The sequence below is a fragment of the Grampus griseus genome (assembly GCF_964374135.1).
Source record: "Grampus griseus genome assembly, chromosome: 3".
NCBI lineage: Eukaryota > Metazoa > Chordata > Mammalia > Artiodactyla > Delphinidae > Grampus > Grampus griseus.
Window position 1 is genome coordinate 51,768,825 of NC_139019.1, and position 17,474 is coordinate 51,786,298.

Below are 17,474 nucleotides of genomic sequence, written 5' to 3' on the forward strand. Positions count from 1 at the left end.
GCACAAGACCCAAATGTAGAACAGTATACGTACACGAAGGTGGCAGCAGCTGTTCAAAATGCAATCCAGTGCTACTGTGTTATCTATGATGAGAAAAAAAAAAAGCTACTACCCAGACATCACTGGATCATTTTTTCAAGGTAGAATTGATTCCAGCAAAGAACCAGAACCTGTGCCATCAACACCAGGCATGAGTGAAATTGCAGCTCACCCTCTGTCTCCTATTGCTGACGACCCTTCAGCTCTTCCATCTCCCGCCTCCTGTCCCTCCTCCAGTCAGTAACTCTTCTTGCCTGTTCACTCGGTGCCAGCCCCTTTATGCCAGCTGTTGTACTGGACTACTGTACTTTCCAAGGTACTGTACTGTAAGATTAAAAATGTTTTCTGTGTGTTTGTTTCTTTCTTTTTTTTTTTTTTTTGTGGTACGCGGACCTCTCACTGTTGTGGCCTCTCCCGTTGCGGAGCACAGGCTCCGGACGCGCAGGCTCAGCAGCCATGGCTCACGGGCCCAGCCGCTCCGCGGCATGTGGGATCCTCCCGGACCGGGGCGCGAACCCGTGTCCCCTGCATCGGCAGGCGGACTCTCAACCACTGCGCCACCAGGGAAGCCCTGTTTCTTATGTATTATTTGTGTGAAAAGTATTATAAACCTCTTATAGTACAGTACTGTATAGCTGATTGTGTTAGTCGGTACCTAGGCTAACTCTGCTGGACTTATGAACAAATTGGACTTAAGAATGTGCTCTTGGAATGGAACTCGTTCGTACGTAGAGGACTTACTGTATAGGATAATTTAAGGGTCAAAATAATAATTATGGCAGTTTATTATAATACACTGAATAGTAAATTTTTAAAAATTCATGAGTCCATACAATACTTTCAGAGGACAAAGGAGGAGGAAAGCCAAAAAGAGTGAAAAGGAAAGAAAACTCTTCATTTCAGAAATATGTGAGAAAATATTATGTAAAGGAAATGATAAAATTAGAAAAATCACCATTTTGTAACCATCAATGTATTAATGATTCAGGGACAAATCATCAGTGGATGATAAAACACTGAGTAAAAGATTGTTGTGGAGAATTCTCTGGCGGTCCAGTGGTTAGGACTCGGCACTTTCACTGCCAGGGCCCGGGTTCAATCTCTGGTCGGGGAGCTAAGATCTTGCATGCTGCACGGTGCAGCCGAAAAAACATTAAAAGATTGCTGGGGAACAGGATATTTACATGATCTGACCATATAGATAATTTTTTTCCTTTTTTAAAATTGAAATACAGTTGATGTACAATTTTATGTTAGTTTCAGGTGAACTACATAGTGATTGAACATTTACATCCATTACGGAATGATCACAATAATTATAGTATCCAACTTTCCCCATACAAAATTATTACAATATTGTATACCATATTCCTTATGCTGTATATTACATCCTCTGGCTTATTTATTTCATAATTGGAAGCTTGCACCTCTTAATTCCCTTCATCTATTTCACCCAACCCACCACTCCACTCTCCTCTGGCAAACACCCGTTTGTTCTCTGTATCAATGAATCTGTTCTCATTTTGTTTGTTTTGTTTTTTAGATTCCACATATAAGTGAGATACAATATTTGTCTTTCTCTATCTTATTCCACTTAGGATGATACCCTCTAGATCCATCCACACTGTCACAAATGGCAAGATTTGGGGTTTTATATGGCTGAGTAATATTCCATTGTGTGTGTGTGTGTGTGTGTGTGTGTGTGTGTGTGTGTGTGTATGTATATATAAAACATCTTCTTTATCCATTCATCTATCGATGAACACTTAGGTTGCTCCCATATCTTGACTATTGTATATAATGCTACAATGAATACTGGGTTACATATATCTCTTCAAATGACTGTTTTTGTTTTCTTTGGGTAAATACCCAGAACTGAAATTAGTGGACTGTACAGTAGTTCTAGTTTTAATTTTTTGAGGAACCTCCATACTGTTCTCCATAGTGGCTGTATCAAATTACACTCCCAATAACAGTGCATGAGGATTCCCTTTTGTACACATACTCACCAACACTTTTTATATGCTGTCTTTTTGATGATAGCCATTCTGACAGGTGTGAGGTGGTACCTCATTGTAGTTTTGATTTGCAATTACCTGATGATTAGTGATGTTGAGCATCTTTTCATGTGTCTGTTGGCCAACTGTATATCTTCTTCGGAAAAATGTTTATTCAGGTCCTCTGCCCATTTGTTAATTGGTTTGTTTTTATGATGCTGAATTGTATGAGTTTTTTGGATGTTTAGAATAGTAACCCATTATCTGATATATCATTTGCAAATTATCTTCTCCCATTCAATAGGCTGCTTTTTCATTTTGTTGATGGTATCCTTTGCTCTGCAATGGATTTTTAGTTTGATATAGTCCCATTTGCTTACTTTTGCTTTTGTTTCCCTAGCTCAAAGAGACAGATCCAAAAAAATATTGCTAAGATCAATATCAAAGAGTGTACTGCCTATGTTTTCTTCCAGGAGTTTCATGATTTCAGGTCTTATATTTAATTCTTTGATTCATTTTGAGTTTATTTTTGTATTGATATACAGTGTGAGAAACTGGTCCAGTTTTCCCAATACAATTTATTAAAGAGGCTGCCTCTTCCCCATTGTATATTCTTACCTTCTTTGATGTAGATTAATTGACCATGTAAATGTGGGTTTATTTCTGGGCTCTCTATACTGTTCCATTGATCTGTGTCTGGTTTTGTTTCAGTACCATACTGTTTTGATTACTTTAGCTTTGTGGTTTAGTTTGAAAACAGGAAGCATGATACCTCTAGATTTGTTCTTTTTTCTCAAGATTGCTTTGGCTATCCAGGGTCTTCTGGATACAAATTTTAAAATTATTTGTTCTAGTCCTGTAGAAAATGCCATTGGCATTTTGATAGGGATTGCACTCAACCTGTAGATCGCTTTGGGTAGTACGGTCATTTTAACAATACTAATTCTTCCAATCCATGAGCACAGTATATCCTTCCATCTGTTAGTGTCACCTTCAATTTCTTTCATCAATGTCTTATAGTTTCCCGAGTGCAGGTCTTTTACACCTCCTTAGTTAGAATTATTCCTATGTATTTTATTCTTTTTTATGCAATTATACATTGGATTGTTTTCTTAATCTCTCTGTTAGTCCATCTTTAGCGTATGGAAATGCAACAGACTTCCATATATTAATTTTGGATCTTGCAACTTTAATGAATTCATTTATTAGTTCTAATAGTTTTTGGTGGTGTCTTGAGGGCTTTCTATATATAGTATCATGTCATCTGTAAACAGTGACAGTTTTACCTGTTCCTTTCCAATTTGGATTCCTATTATTTCTTTTTCTTGTTTGACTGACCTGGCTAGGACTTCCAAAACTATGTTGAATAAAAGTGGTGAGAGTGGGTATCCTTGTCTTGTTCCTGACTGTAGAAGAAATGACTTCAGCTTTTCACCATCGAGGATGATGCTGGCTGTGGGTTTGCTACAGATGGGCTTAATTGTGTTGAGGTATGTTCCCTCTATAGCCACTTTGTAGAAACTTTTTATCGTAAGTGGATGTTGAATTTTGTCAAAAGCTTTTTCTGCATCTATTGAGATGATCATATGACTTTTATTCTTCAATCTTTTTATGTGGTATATCATATTGATTGATTTCCAGACATTGAACCATCCTTGCATCACTGGGATAAATCCCACTTGATCATGGTGTATGATCCTTTTAATGTCTTGTTGAAGTCAAATTGCTAATATCTTGTTGAGAATTTTTACATCTATGTTCATCAGTGATATTGGCAGGTAGTTTTCTTTTTCTGTGGTGTCTTTGTCTGGTTTTGGTATCAGGTTTTGGTGATGCTGGCCTCATAAGTTCAGAAGCATTCCTTTCTCTTCAAATTTTTGAAAAGGACAGCTGTTAACTCTTCTTTAAATGTTTGGTAGAATTTACTTGAAAATCTCCTGGTCCTAGACTTTTGTTTGTTGGGAGTTTTTGTTTTTGTTTTGTTTTTTAATTACTGATGCAATTCCATTACTGGTAATTGGTCTGTTCATATTTTTTATTTCTTCCTAGTTCAGTCTTGGAAGATTGTATATTTCTAGGAATTTATCCATTTTTTCTAGGTTGTCCAATTCATTGGTGTATATTTGTTCATAATAATATAATTCTTTGTATTTCTGTGGTGTCTGTTGTAACTTCTCTTTCATTTCTGATTTTGTTTCTTTGGGCCATCTCTCTTTTTTTTCTTGGTAAGTCTGGATAAAGGTTTATTAATTTTATCTTTTCAAAGAACGAGCTCTTAGTTTCATTGATTTTTTTTCTTTTTTTAAAGTCTCTACTTCATTAATTTCTGCTCATATCTTTATTACTTCTTTCCTTCTACTAACTTTGGGTTTTGTTTGTTCTTCTTTATTATTTCCATTAAGTGTAAGGTTAGATTGTTTGAGATTTTTTAAATTTCCTGAGATAGGTGTGTATCACTACAGACTTCCCTCTTAGAACTGCTTTTGCTGAGTCCCATAGTTTTTAGATCACTGTGTTTCAATTTTCATTTGTCAGTTATTTTTTATTTCCTCTTTTATTTCTTCAGTGACCCACTGGTTGCTTAGTAGCAAATTATTTGGCCTCCACAAGCTTGTGTTTTTTGAAGTTTTTCCTGGCAGTTGATTTCTCATCTCATAGCCTTGTGATCAGCAAAGATGCTTGATATGATTTCAAGTTTGTTAAATTTACTGAGACTTGTTTTGTGGCCTAGCCTGGAGAATGTTCCATGTGCACTTGAAAAGAATGTGTATTCTGCTGCTTTTGGATGGAGTGTTCTATATATATCATTTAAGTTTATCTGGTCTAATATGTCACTTAAGGCCAGTGTTTCCTTATTTTCTGTCTGGATGATCTGTCCATTGATGTAAGTGGGGTGTTAAAGTCCTCTACTATTATTGTATTACTAACAATTTCTCCCTTTATGTTAATATTTACATTATGAATTTAGGTGCTCCTATGTTGGGTGCATATATATTCACAATTATATCTTCTTGGTGGGTTGATTTCTTTATCGTTATGTAATGTCCTTTCCTGTCTCTAGTTACAGCCTTTGTATTAAAGTCTATTTTGTCTTGCATTTGTATTACTACCCCAACTTTCTTTTCATTTCCATTTTCATTGAATACCTTTTGCCATCCCTTCACTTTCAGTCTGTGTGTGTTTTTATATGTGAATTGAGTCTCTTGTAGGCAGCATGTATATGGGTCTTGTTCTTTTCTCTATTTAGCCACCCTAAGTCTTCTGACTGGAGCACAGAGTCCACTTACATTTAAAGTAATTATTGATAGGTACGTACTTACTGCCATTTTGTTAATTGTTTTCTAGTTGTATTTGTAGTTCCTGTTTCTTTTTTCTTCTCTTATTCTCTTTCCTTGTGATATGATTGCTTTCTTTAGTGTTGTGTCTTTATTCCTTTTAATTTTTTTATATCTGTATAGGTTTTTTGTTTGTGTTTACCATGAGGTTCATATACAACAACCTTTGTACACTGTAGTCTATTTTAAGTTGATGGTTGCTTAAGTTCAAGTGCGTTCTAAAAGCACTACATTTTTAATCCTCTCCACCAACATTTGATGTTTTGGATGTCATATTTTACATCTTTTTGTGATTCACTTAAGTAATTTAGATATAGATAATTTTACTACTTTTGTCTTTTAAGCTTCATAGTAGCTCTATAGACTGCTGATCCACTACCTTTAGTGTGTGTTTGCCTATACCAATGAGATTTTTCCTTTCATAATTTTCATATTTCTAGTTGTGGCCTTTTCTTTTCCACTTAGAGCAGTCCCTTTAACATTTCTTGTAAAGCCAGTTTAGTAGTGCTGAACTCTTTTATCTTTGCTTGTCTGTAAAACTCTTTTTATCTCTCCTTCAATTCTGAATGATAATCTTGCTAAGTATTCTTGGTTGTAGGTTTTTTTCCTTTCAGCACTTTGAATATATCATGCCACTCCCTTCTGGCCTGCAAAGTTTGTGCTGAAAAGGCAGCTCATAACCTTATGGGAGTTCCATTGTATGTAACTAGTAGCTTCTCTTGTTGCTTTTAAGATTCTCCCTCTACCTTTATTTTCTGCCATTTTATTTATAATGTGTCTTGCTGTGAATTTCTTTGGGTTCATGTTGTTTGGGACTCTGTGCTTCCTGGACCTGTTTCTTTCCTGTTTCCTTCCCCAGGTTAGGGAAATTTTCAGCTAACTTATTTCTTCAAATAAGTTACCTGCCCCCTTCCCTCTCTCTTTTCCTTCTTGTACCCCTTTAATGCAAATGTTAGTACACTTGATTGTACCTTAAACTATCCTCATTTTTTAAAATTATTTTTTTCTCTTTTCCTGTTCAGCTTGGGTGATTTGCACTACTCTGTCTTTCAGATTGCTGATCCATTTTTCTTTATCATCTAATTTATTGTTGATTCTTTCTAATGTATTTTTTATTCTAGTTATTGTATTTTATTATTCAACTGTTTCATTCTTTTATATTTTCTAAGTCTTTGTTGAAATTCTCATTGTGTTCATCCATTCTTCTCCCAAGTGCAGTAAGCATCTTTATGATAATTACCTTGAATTCTTTATCATGTAGATTGCTTATCTCCACTTCGTTTAGTTCTTTTTTTGAGGTTTTGTCTTGTTCCTTTGTTTGGAACATATTCGTCTCCTCATTTTGCCTAATTCTCTCTGCTTATTTCTATGTATTAGGTAGGTCACTTATATCTCCCAATCTTGGAGAAGTAGCTTTATGTAGGAGATGTGCTATGGGGCCCAACATCATGCTCCCTTCTGATCACCAGGCTATATGAGCTAAGAGTGCCCTCTATGTGGGCCGTGGGCACTCTTCTATTGTGGTGGGCTGACTACTGTGGGCATGCTGGTAGGTAGTGCTAGCCTCCAGCATTAACAGGCTGGAGGGAGGATTCCAAAATGGCACTTCCCAGTGCCAGTCTCATCACAGTAGAACAAGCTCCCCAAAATGGCTGCTGCCAGTGTCTCTGTCCCCAGACAGACAGTTGCCTCCTGTCTCTCTGGGAGGCTCTCTAAGACCATCAGGTGGGTCTAACCCAGGCTCCTTTCAAACTACTGCCTCTGCACTGGGACCCTGAGGGTGTTAGATTTTGCATGTGCCCAGTAAGAGTGGAGTCCCTCTTTCCTACAGCCCTCCAGCTCTCCCAAATGTAAGCCCTGGTAGTTTTCAAAGCCAGACTTTCTGGGGACTCGCCTTCCTGGTTCAGAACCTCTAGGCTGAGGAACACAAGGTGGAGCTTGGACTCCTCACTCCTTGAGGAGGACATCTGCACTTGAAGTATCTTTCTTGTCTGTGGGTCATCAACCTGAGGTTGTGTATCCTGCCTATACCACATCTCTGCCCCTCCTCAATGTGGCTCCTTCTTTGTATCTTCAGTTGTGGAAAATCTTTTCTGCTAGTCTTCAGGTCATCCTCCTAGATATTTGCTCTGTAAGCAGTTCTAATTTGGGTGTGCCTATGGGAGGAGGCGAGTTCAGGGTCTTCCTATTCAGCCATCTTAGGGAAGCTCCTCACTCTTTTTTTTTTTTGCGGTACGCGGGCCTCTCACTGTTGTGGCCTCTCCCGTTGTGAAGCACAGGCTCTGGACGCGCAGGGTCAGTGGCCATGGCTCACGGGCCCAACCGCTCCGCGGCATGTGGGATCTTCCCGGACCAGGGCACAAACCCGTGTCCCCTGCATCGGCAGGTGGACTCTCAACCACTGCGCCACCAGGGAAGCCCTCATACATTATTTTTAATTATAAAAGGAGTAATAGAAAGATATAGTAGTCACCACCTTAAGATATAAATTTCAGAATCACCATCAGTGGGACAGTTTGAAATTATGGACCTCCTAATATAATGCAATAAATGGTATACAAATTATTTATGTAGACTTCATGCCAAAATGTAACCTAAATTTAATCATGAGGAAGCCATCACACATATCCAGAATACGACACATTCTATAAAATCACTGGCCTTAACTCTTTGGAAAAGTCTATGTCATGAAAAATAAACAACCAAAAAAGACAGGAATACTTTCTAGATTAAAAGAGACTAAAGTGATATATCAAAATGCAACGTGTAGTCCTTGATTGGATTCTGGATCGAAAAACATAGCTATAGATGGTATTTGGGGGACAAGTGGAGAAATTTCAATACTAATGAAATTAATTAGAAAATTAATGCTAATTTTCTTACATGTGAATGGTAGGGTAGTTATGCAGGGTACGTCTTAGGAGATATAACTAAAGTATTTGGGATCAGCAAGAAAATTTTATACGTGTGTACACACATACACACACACACACACACACATACACACAAACACACCCTTGTAGAGAGACAGAGAGCAAGAAAGAGAGAGGAAGTAAACACAGCAAAGTATTAGCTACTATTGACTCTAGGGTAAACATATATGGATGTTCATTGTATTTCTCTTCCAGTAAGTTTAAATAGGTTTAAAATATGTTGAAATTTGTTTCCCTAAATAAATATATATCATATAAAATTATTATATATAATAAATATGTATTATTTGTGAATATATATATGCAACATGCTGCCATGTGACTGTTTCACCATTAGAAGTCTTCAAGTAGAGGCAATTCTCCCTTCTAAAATTCACTGAATCAATTCAACTCAAAATTTTGTTGAACACCTGCAATATGTTAAATCCAGTTCAAAATCAAGTATACAGAAATGAAGAGGGTATATCTTTGCCCTCAAACATTCACTGTCTAATAGGGAAACAGACATGTAAATAAATAAATAGTATGATAAGTGCAACAGTGGAGACATCAAAGAAAGAGGCAACACAGAGACAGATATGGTTAACTGTATGCAGAGCTGTCTAATAGAACTTTCTGTGATAGACAAGTTCTTTACCTGTGCTATCCAATACAGCAGTCCCTAGCCACATGTGACTAAAGAGCACTGGAAATATGCTACTGCAATTGAGGAACTGAATTTTTTATTTTATTTATTGTAATTAATTTACATTTGAACAGCCAAATGTGGATAGAAGCTACCATATTGAACAGCACCACTCCATAGGGCATGGCAGGGAAGGGGAGGTTGAAGAGAGAAGAAATTAAGAAAGTCTTCCCAAAAGATGCAACATCTAACAGGGTCTTGAAGGATGACAGGAATTTGCCCAATTAGATAAGGTAGGAAATATTCTATGCAGATAAAGAAGCACATAAAAGTATGAAGAGATGTCCCAACACGGCATTTTTAGGAAATCAGTAAATTTCACATTACATGGGCATAGAGAGCAGAGGAAAGGAATGGGGTAAGAAGAAGAGTGAGGATAATAAAGTTAAAAGAAAAGAGAGAGCTTATATTATAAAAGATCTGATGTATCATCCAGAAGAGCTTAAATCTGATCACGGTATTTGGAACTAGCAAACAGAGAGCAAGAGTCAGACAATTAATTTCATATTTTAGAACGATCATTTTGACAGAAGACTGGAGTGGAGACTGCAAGTAGAAACGGGAAGCCAACTGAAGTTACTATTGCACTAGTTTAGCAAAAGTTAAGAATCTGGATGGAAATGAAAGAGGGAACAAATGAGCTATTTGGGAGGTATATGGAAAAGGGAAACAAAGAGGAAGACTCCCTGATATTTAGCTTCTGATACTGATAATAAAACAGAAATAAAGCAGGGAGAATCAGACCCAGAAAGACAAGTGGGCAGAAGGAAAGAGTATGACTATGTTTCAATACTGATAGCTTTAGCTTTAGATCACAAACTGCAAGCTGGGATGAAAGCAGAATGTGCAGCTCACAAAAGAGGAGAGGCGTCTGAATCTGCATCCAGGAAAGGGAAGAGAAATCAGGCTATATTTGAAGCTTCTGTGAGATGCAGCCAAACACGCCAGTGTCTGAACTGAATAACAGTGTGGTCTGCTCTCTCTGACCCTGCTGTCTAGTTATCAGGGCATAACTAATGAAACTCCAGCAGAACAAAACAGTCAGAGTCATCATGTTTTCAGACACCCTCGCTTTCTTTACCTTGTTAGAGCGAGAGCATGAATATAACTTGTGCTCTGTTTTTATAGGAAATAAGGCAAAACAAATTTACAGGTACCTAACATTTCCCATACTGTATATCACATATAAATAAATTATAGCAAAAGCCTACTCCTACAACTAGGAATTACATTGTTTTTGAAAGAAACAAATATTGAAAGCCTAGAACTATGACATATATATATATATATATATATACACACACACACACACATACACACACATATCATTACTCTTCACAACTACCCTGTGAAAGTGGTTAGTATTATCTCTATTTTACAAGTGAGGAAATTGAGGCTCAGAAAGGTTTAGTGGCTACCCAAGATCACACAGCTAGTTAGTGGCTGAACTGAGATTCAACTCTAAGTTCAACAAACCAAAGTCAAGTCCCACTGAACCCAATGACTATATGCTGCTTATGGAGGTGGAAGAAAACAAAATGCAAAACAATGAGGTCTCTGTTCCCATCTTTCTGAGAGCTCACGCTGTCACCAGCATTCCTTGGTACAATGCCCTGATGCTTCCTAATTTTACCTTTTAAACTATGCTCTACAACCTAAAATGCCTTCCCCTCCCCTCTGTTTATCCCAGTTCTACCTGTCCACCAAATCCACCTTCAATTCAAATTCCCCATCACGTGAGAGGCCTTCCAGACAAATTCTTTCCATCATGCACTCTCTTTCCCAATATCTTTAATTCCATTTATGGACTCAGTCATTGAACCACCTATCCATCCCAGAAAAAGGAGATGATTCTGTGTAAGGTAATGTATTCAGCAATGAGGCTGTACAAAAGAAATACCTATAAGAATACAGATGGACCCTGACTTACAATGGCTTAACTTACAATTTTTTGACTTTACGATGGTGCAAAAGCAATACTCATACAGTAGAAACCATACTCCAAATTTTGAAGGTTGATCTTTTCCAGGGCTAGTGATAAGTGGCATGATTCTCCCTCGTGATGCTGGGCAGTGGCAGCGAGCTGCACTTCCCAGTCAACCATGCAATCACGAGGGTAAACAATGACACACTTACAATCATTCTGTACCCATGCAACCATTCTGCTTTTCACTTTCAGTACAGTATTCAATAAATTACACAAGACATTCAACACTTTATTATAAAATAGGCTTTGTGTTAGATGATTCTGCCCAACTGTGAGGCTAATGTAAGTGTTCTGAGCATATTTAAGATAGGCTAGGCTAAGCTGTGTCAGTAGGTTAGGTGTATTAAATGCATTTTCGACTTATGACATTTTCAAGTTTATCGGGATGTAACATCGTAAGTCGAGGAAGATCTGTACTGTTTAGGGACGGAAGACATGGAAAACTAGTGAGTTTAATATGAAATATCATTTCATATTATAAAATACTTGGAAATATTTTAGACCTATAAATCATTTGTTGTTTTATGTATACAAGTGTTAATTTGAGTGTCTGGTCACTTCAACATCACCGGAAATTTCTTATATTTCTTCTATAGCCTTCCATGCATCCAAAACAAATTGGCTGAACTCTTGTGAGGCACAGTGCTAGGTATTACAGGGAATACGAATAGATACAAGATGCAATCTCTGCCCTTCAGCTGAAGAAATAAAACAAGTATGCATATAAGGCAGAACATATATGATAAACTTATATAAGTGTTATATATCATAGTAAGTGCTAGGAACATAGAATAAAAGCAAAACTAAATAATAGTTTTTCAAGGAAGGACTCATGTTGTCCTGGTATCTGAGCTGAGCCTAAAGCATCATTAGGATCCTAAAAGCCCAAAATAGAAGATTAAGTCTAGAAAAGAAAGATTCATGCTTAAGAAATATACCAATTTATTGTTCTCTAATCAAATAAAAAAGTCACTTCTATAAGAAGTAAACTTTCATCCTAGCAAGTTTAATATGCAAACAATATTTTGATTAGTAGTAAACTGTGAAAATGAATATCAAAAGAAAGATTTAGATCTGCTATTCTGAGCTTCCAACTCATGGCAGTCAGCTGGCTAAGAAAAATGGCAAGGGGTAGCTGGCAAACTACAGGCTATTGAGGTATTTATAACCACTTGAGTCTAAAAAAAATTCCTAAAGCTTTATTTAATATTTGCAAATAAAGTTTTCTAATTATTTAATATTAAATTGCATACTCTATTACTGAACTCCTCAGGGAAGAAGATACTATTTAAATGCAAAAAAGCATAATTATTCATTTCAATTTAACAATAATTAAATGAAAAGCAAGTACAGGTACTGCCAAGAATCTCTTCTAATACTGTACTAGTGGACATGCGACTATTAACAAACACTAATCTCATTAAAAATAAATGATTTATCTAGGCTCAGATTCATCATATTCATAGTTAAAAGTATATGGCTTACGGAGCTCTATAAATAATCAATTTTCTGATAACATTTACACCTGGTCATAGCATTCTGTGCAGTATTAAATGTATTTATTTCAAGATTTCATATGCTAAATGAAAACATGTCTAGTCATCTTATTACAGAGAATAAAATCTAAACATAAAGGCAGAGCTTGGGAAATTAATTCTCCACAAATTTTTTGGATTTTCTATTTTTCTGAGCTGGATTATTAGAACAGATTAACAAAGTGATTTGTGTGTGTGTGTGTGTGTGTGTGTGTGTGTGTTTGTGTATGTATGTGAAGAGAGAAAATGTAGGTGTTCAGTATGGCCAACTAAATTCCTTATGTATCCAATGCTTCCAAAAATAACAACTCTAAATTCTGGACAAAATACAAAAAACAAAAACAACAACAACTAAAGGCAGCCTGGGTGCCTATGAATAGGAAAATGCCTAAACAAACGGTGATGCATTCAAACAACCAATACTGAGCAGTTTAAAAAAAAGAACCATGCAACAACAGGACTGAATGTCAAAACCATTATGTCAAGTAAAAAAGGTCTCACACACAAGGGTATACATAGTATGATTCCTTTTATGTGAAATTCTAACAGAGACAAATCTAATCTATGGTGGAAAAACAAAACAAAACAAAACAGTGATTTTCTCTGGCGAGTGTTTTAGGCAACTGACTCTGAAGAGGCAGGGAAAACTTCCCGGGTGGTAATCTTCGCTATCTTGATAGGGGTGGTAAGTTATATAGGTGTATGCATTTGTCAAAATTTAGTGAACATACAGTTGAGATCTGTGTTTTTTATTGCATGTAAATTTTACCTCAAAAGAAAAGAATGTAAAATATTGAACTGTAGTCAATGACATGCATACTAAAATATTTAGGGGGAAAGTGTACTGATGGCTGCAATTTACCTTGAAATGCATCAAAAATAAGATAGGCACAGATAGATGAATAAATATTGATATAGCAAATATACTAAAATATTAATGGCAAAATCTTGGTGTGGATATATGCATATTCACTGTAAACCTCTTTGATTTTTCTAAATCTTCATTAAAAAAATGTTAGAGATCAAAAAAAAAAAAGGAAAATAACATTAGATTAATTCAGAACAAGTTCTATGAGGCTAACATCATTTCCTTTCTATTTTATCGGGATTACCACCAGACTGGTAACTCAGAGAAAAACAATTGACAATGTATTTGGACCCCGATAAATTTGGATCTCTCTTCATAATCTGATTAAGGCAAAAACCCCAGATTGCATAAATAATAATGATAATAGCTACTGCTGTGTACAATACTCTTTACTAGACACTTTCCTAGCACTTTATATATATTAACTATTTGATCTCGACAACAATGCGATGAGATAAATACTATTATCCACATTATACCAACGGGGAAACTAAGATGTTAGGATAATTTGCTCAAGGTCACATACATGTAAGTGGAAGAGCCAGAAATTAGAATCCAAAGAGTGTGGGTCAGAACCCCTGCTCTTAACCACTTCCCCATGACTGTTCCCCTAGTTGACTCTGTAACTGATACAATGTCATATAGGGTGCTCTTGTCAAGTTTGTGGTTGACATGAAGCTAGGAGCAAAAGCAAATATAGTACTTTACAATTTATCCCAAACGATTAGGGACATATAAATAAAAGACTAACAAGATAAAATCCCATAGGGATAAAATATAAGATCCTGCATTTGAGTCCAAACAACCAACTTTACCTCCTGTGACAACACTGGTGCACAGCAGGTGTTGGGCAAGAACCTGTCAAATGAATGTACGACTGAGTGGCAGGGGAGAGAGAGTGTGTGAAAAAGGACAGGCTTTAATAAAACCAAAGCAAAATACAAATTTAATAGATAATGCTACAAAACACTAATATATAACTATGTTATCTAGAAGTAGGTTAAATGAGCACTCTACAAGTCTGTTCTAGTCAGACCAATGCCAGATATGCTGTGCTAACTTCTGGGAACTACAGAGTAAAGACACAGGTAACCTGGAACAAGTTTAGAACAAAAGTGTAAGATTTAAAACTGACCTATGTGAGGTACAATGGAAAAAGCTGTGAACATTTAATGTGGAGAAAAGAATTAAATGAATACAGTAGCAAACTTCAAAATGTAAGGTACTGTCATGAAAAAGAAGAGTCACAGTTATTCTATTATTGTCCATAAGAATAAAAATAAAGTCAATTGAGAGAAGCTACAGGAGCTTCAGGGAAACAAAATCAGCGTCAAGGAAGACTTTTCTAACAGATATAACCACAAAAGAAAAGGTGGGAGAGAAGGGACTATCTCATAAGGGTATGAATACCCTAAATATGATAAAAATAACTCAATGAAAGATTGGACCAAATTAACCTGAAGACCTCTTTCAAATCTAAGAACTTACTATATAATAAAAGGTAATTTTTATAAATCTGTCATAAAAAGCTTCAGATTGATTAAAATAGACTTGGCATGACAAAATTTAAACGTAAAGGAAAAAATAAAAGTTATTTGCCAAGTCTGTAAATGCAGAGAGCTTTCAGCCTAAAAACACTGTAATAAAATGCAAAAGAAAAGATAAACAAATTTGTCTACATAAATATTTAAAACTTTTACATATGAAAAACATTAAAAGGCAAACAATAAGCTATGCAATTAGGACAAAGGGATTTTATCTTTAATATAGAGCTATGGTGTCCAGTACAGCAGCCACAAGCCACATATGGCTATTTAAATTTAATTAATTTAAATTGACCTTAAATTAATTAACCATTAAAATTTTAGTTTCTCCATTGCACTAGCCACATTTCAAGTTCTTAACAGCCACTGTGGTTAGTGGCTACTGTACTGGACAATGCAGATACAGAACATTTCCATCACTGCAGAAAGTTCTATTGGAATTTTAATATTTAAAAAATTTAGTGCAGGGAATTCATTACATAGCTGATGGAAGAGCTGAGATGCCAAACAGGGGGTTGTGCATCAATGCAGAGATTAGCAACAGCAGGAAGCCGTTACCGTCCCTAAGACAGAACAGAGTGCAGAGCCCAAAACCCAATGTCACCTGGAAAAAGCTGGGACCATAGCGGGTGTCTTGGGTGGGAGCTGGAGACAAGGAGGAGAAGCAGCCCCTGCTGGATAAACACCCTGATGTAAAACGAGGGGAAGAAATACCCAACTTCTGCCTTCCTTCTGCCCTCCAATCTCCTGCCAGTACCTCCCACGGCTGAACACAGACAAAACCCAGGTGTCAAAGGAGCCTGGGAAACATAGCCTGCAGGGGTCAGACCCTCTGTTAAAAAGGGCAGAAAAGGGAAGGGAAGAAATGTCTGAGGTCAAACAGGATGAGGCCTGGCACAGGTACAAATAATTTAGAGAGAAAAAAAAAAAACACAAATGGCCAACATTTGAAAAATGCCCAACTTCACCAGTAATTAAATGTAAATTACAAATCACTGTTAAAATAAGAATAATATTAAATTAACAATAATAAATAATAATTCAAGTACTTAGTGCTGATAAGGGTGTGGTAAAAACAGATACACTGACATATCCTAGGGGAAGAAAAGAATTTTCAAAATATTTTCAAAGAAGCCGGAACAATTTTGAAATTAGCATCAATAAATTTTTAAATGTTTATACTGTTAGACCAACTGAGTGCATTTCCAAGGATAGATACAAAGTCTAGAAAATCTTAAGTCCGGAAAATCATATTAGAAACAAAGATGTTCATTGCAGCTTTATAATATTGAAAAAAAAAGGGACACCTTCAATGTCCACCAGTAGGACAAAGCAAAGTAAGGCAAAGTAAGGTACATCTATCAATTTATTAAAAAATAATACTGCTTGTTTGCCAGCCACAATGAAAGGTGCTAGATATATAAAAAAGATTAAGAGGTAATGATAGACTAATTTGTATTCATTTAAATAATGTTTATGAAGGATTTAAATAAAATAAGACCGTGTTTGTGATATGCCTAGTGAATAAAGATTAATCTGAAATTGATTACTCTTACGTCAAACAACATATGCCAAAAGGTTATTAGTAACAGTGGTTGCCTCTAAGTGGTAAATTTATGAGCTTATTTTTTCCTTCTTTTATGATTCCAAACGTTCAAAATTTTCTAAATAAAAAAACAAATTTTACGGAGCTATAAAAAACTCCTTCAGAGCTATTAATGCAAATGTTTAACAACTGTAAACCTGCCACAACAGTGCCAGTTTACCTGTTACAATAATAAACTGCATTATTTGGATCCAATTCTATCGCCTGTGTGTAACAATCCACTGCAGCAGCATAATTTTCTTCTTTCATGTGGTTATTGCCTAAAATAACCAATAGGTACAGTAAGTACAATATACAGAAAAAAAAGTCTGGAAGATAAATTTTAATCATAGAAACTACAGTAATACGAAGGTCAGCAACATGATTTTTCATTCATATTGGAAATAAATTTTATATTGTACTATAGAGTTGATACTCCTTAGCTTTCAGTGTGTTTGAATGATTTTTAACAACGGAGAGTCTTTAAAAAATTAATCTTTGACCATGCCACTCTCAAAAATTAATTTTTTAAAGACTCTATACACTACCAAACGTAAAATAGATAGCTAGTGGGAAGCAGCCGCATAGCACAGGGAGATCAGCTCGGTGCTTTGTGACCACCTGGAGGGGTGGGATAGGGAGGGTGGGAGGGAGGGAGATGCAAGAGGGAAGAGATATGGGAACATATGTATATGTATAACTGATTCACTTTGTTATAAAGCAGAAACTAACACACCATTGTAAAGCAATTGTACTCCAATAAAGATGAAAAACAAAATTAATCTTTTAATATCTTATAAAACCAGACTTCAATAAGTGAGTAACTGTAACAATTATGATTACCTCTTGGCAAAACCTAATCTCTTCTCACCTTCCTTATCTTCATCTCTCTCTTTCCTATTAGAGCTGCCCCACCCCATTCCAGGTGGACCACCCTCCACAATTACTATCTCAGTCTGGACCTGG

At 36.1% G+C, this 17,474-nt stretch overlaps 1 protein-coding gene across 1 annotated transcript in view; it reads right to left on the reverse strand.

Moving 5' to 3' along the window:
• The window catches only part of SGTB (small glutamine rich tetratricopeptide repeat co-chaperone beta), a 44,739-nt gene that overhangs the window by 10,907 nt on the left and 16,358 nt on the right, over positions 1–17,474 (reverse strand). The window contains exon 5 of the mRNA XM_082651278.1: positions 16,690–16,789. Within this exon, the coding sequence (XP_082507404.1) occupies positions 16,690–16,789 (100 nt within the window). The remainder of the gene's footprint in view (positions 1–16,689; positions 16,790–17,474) is intronic.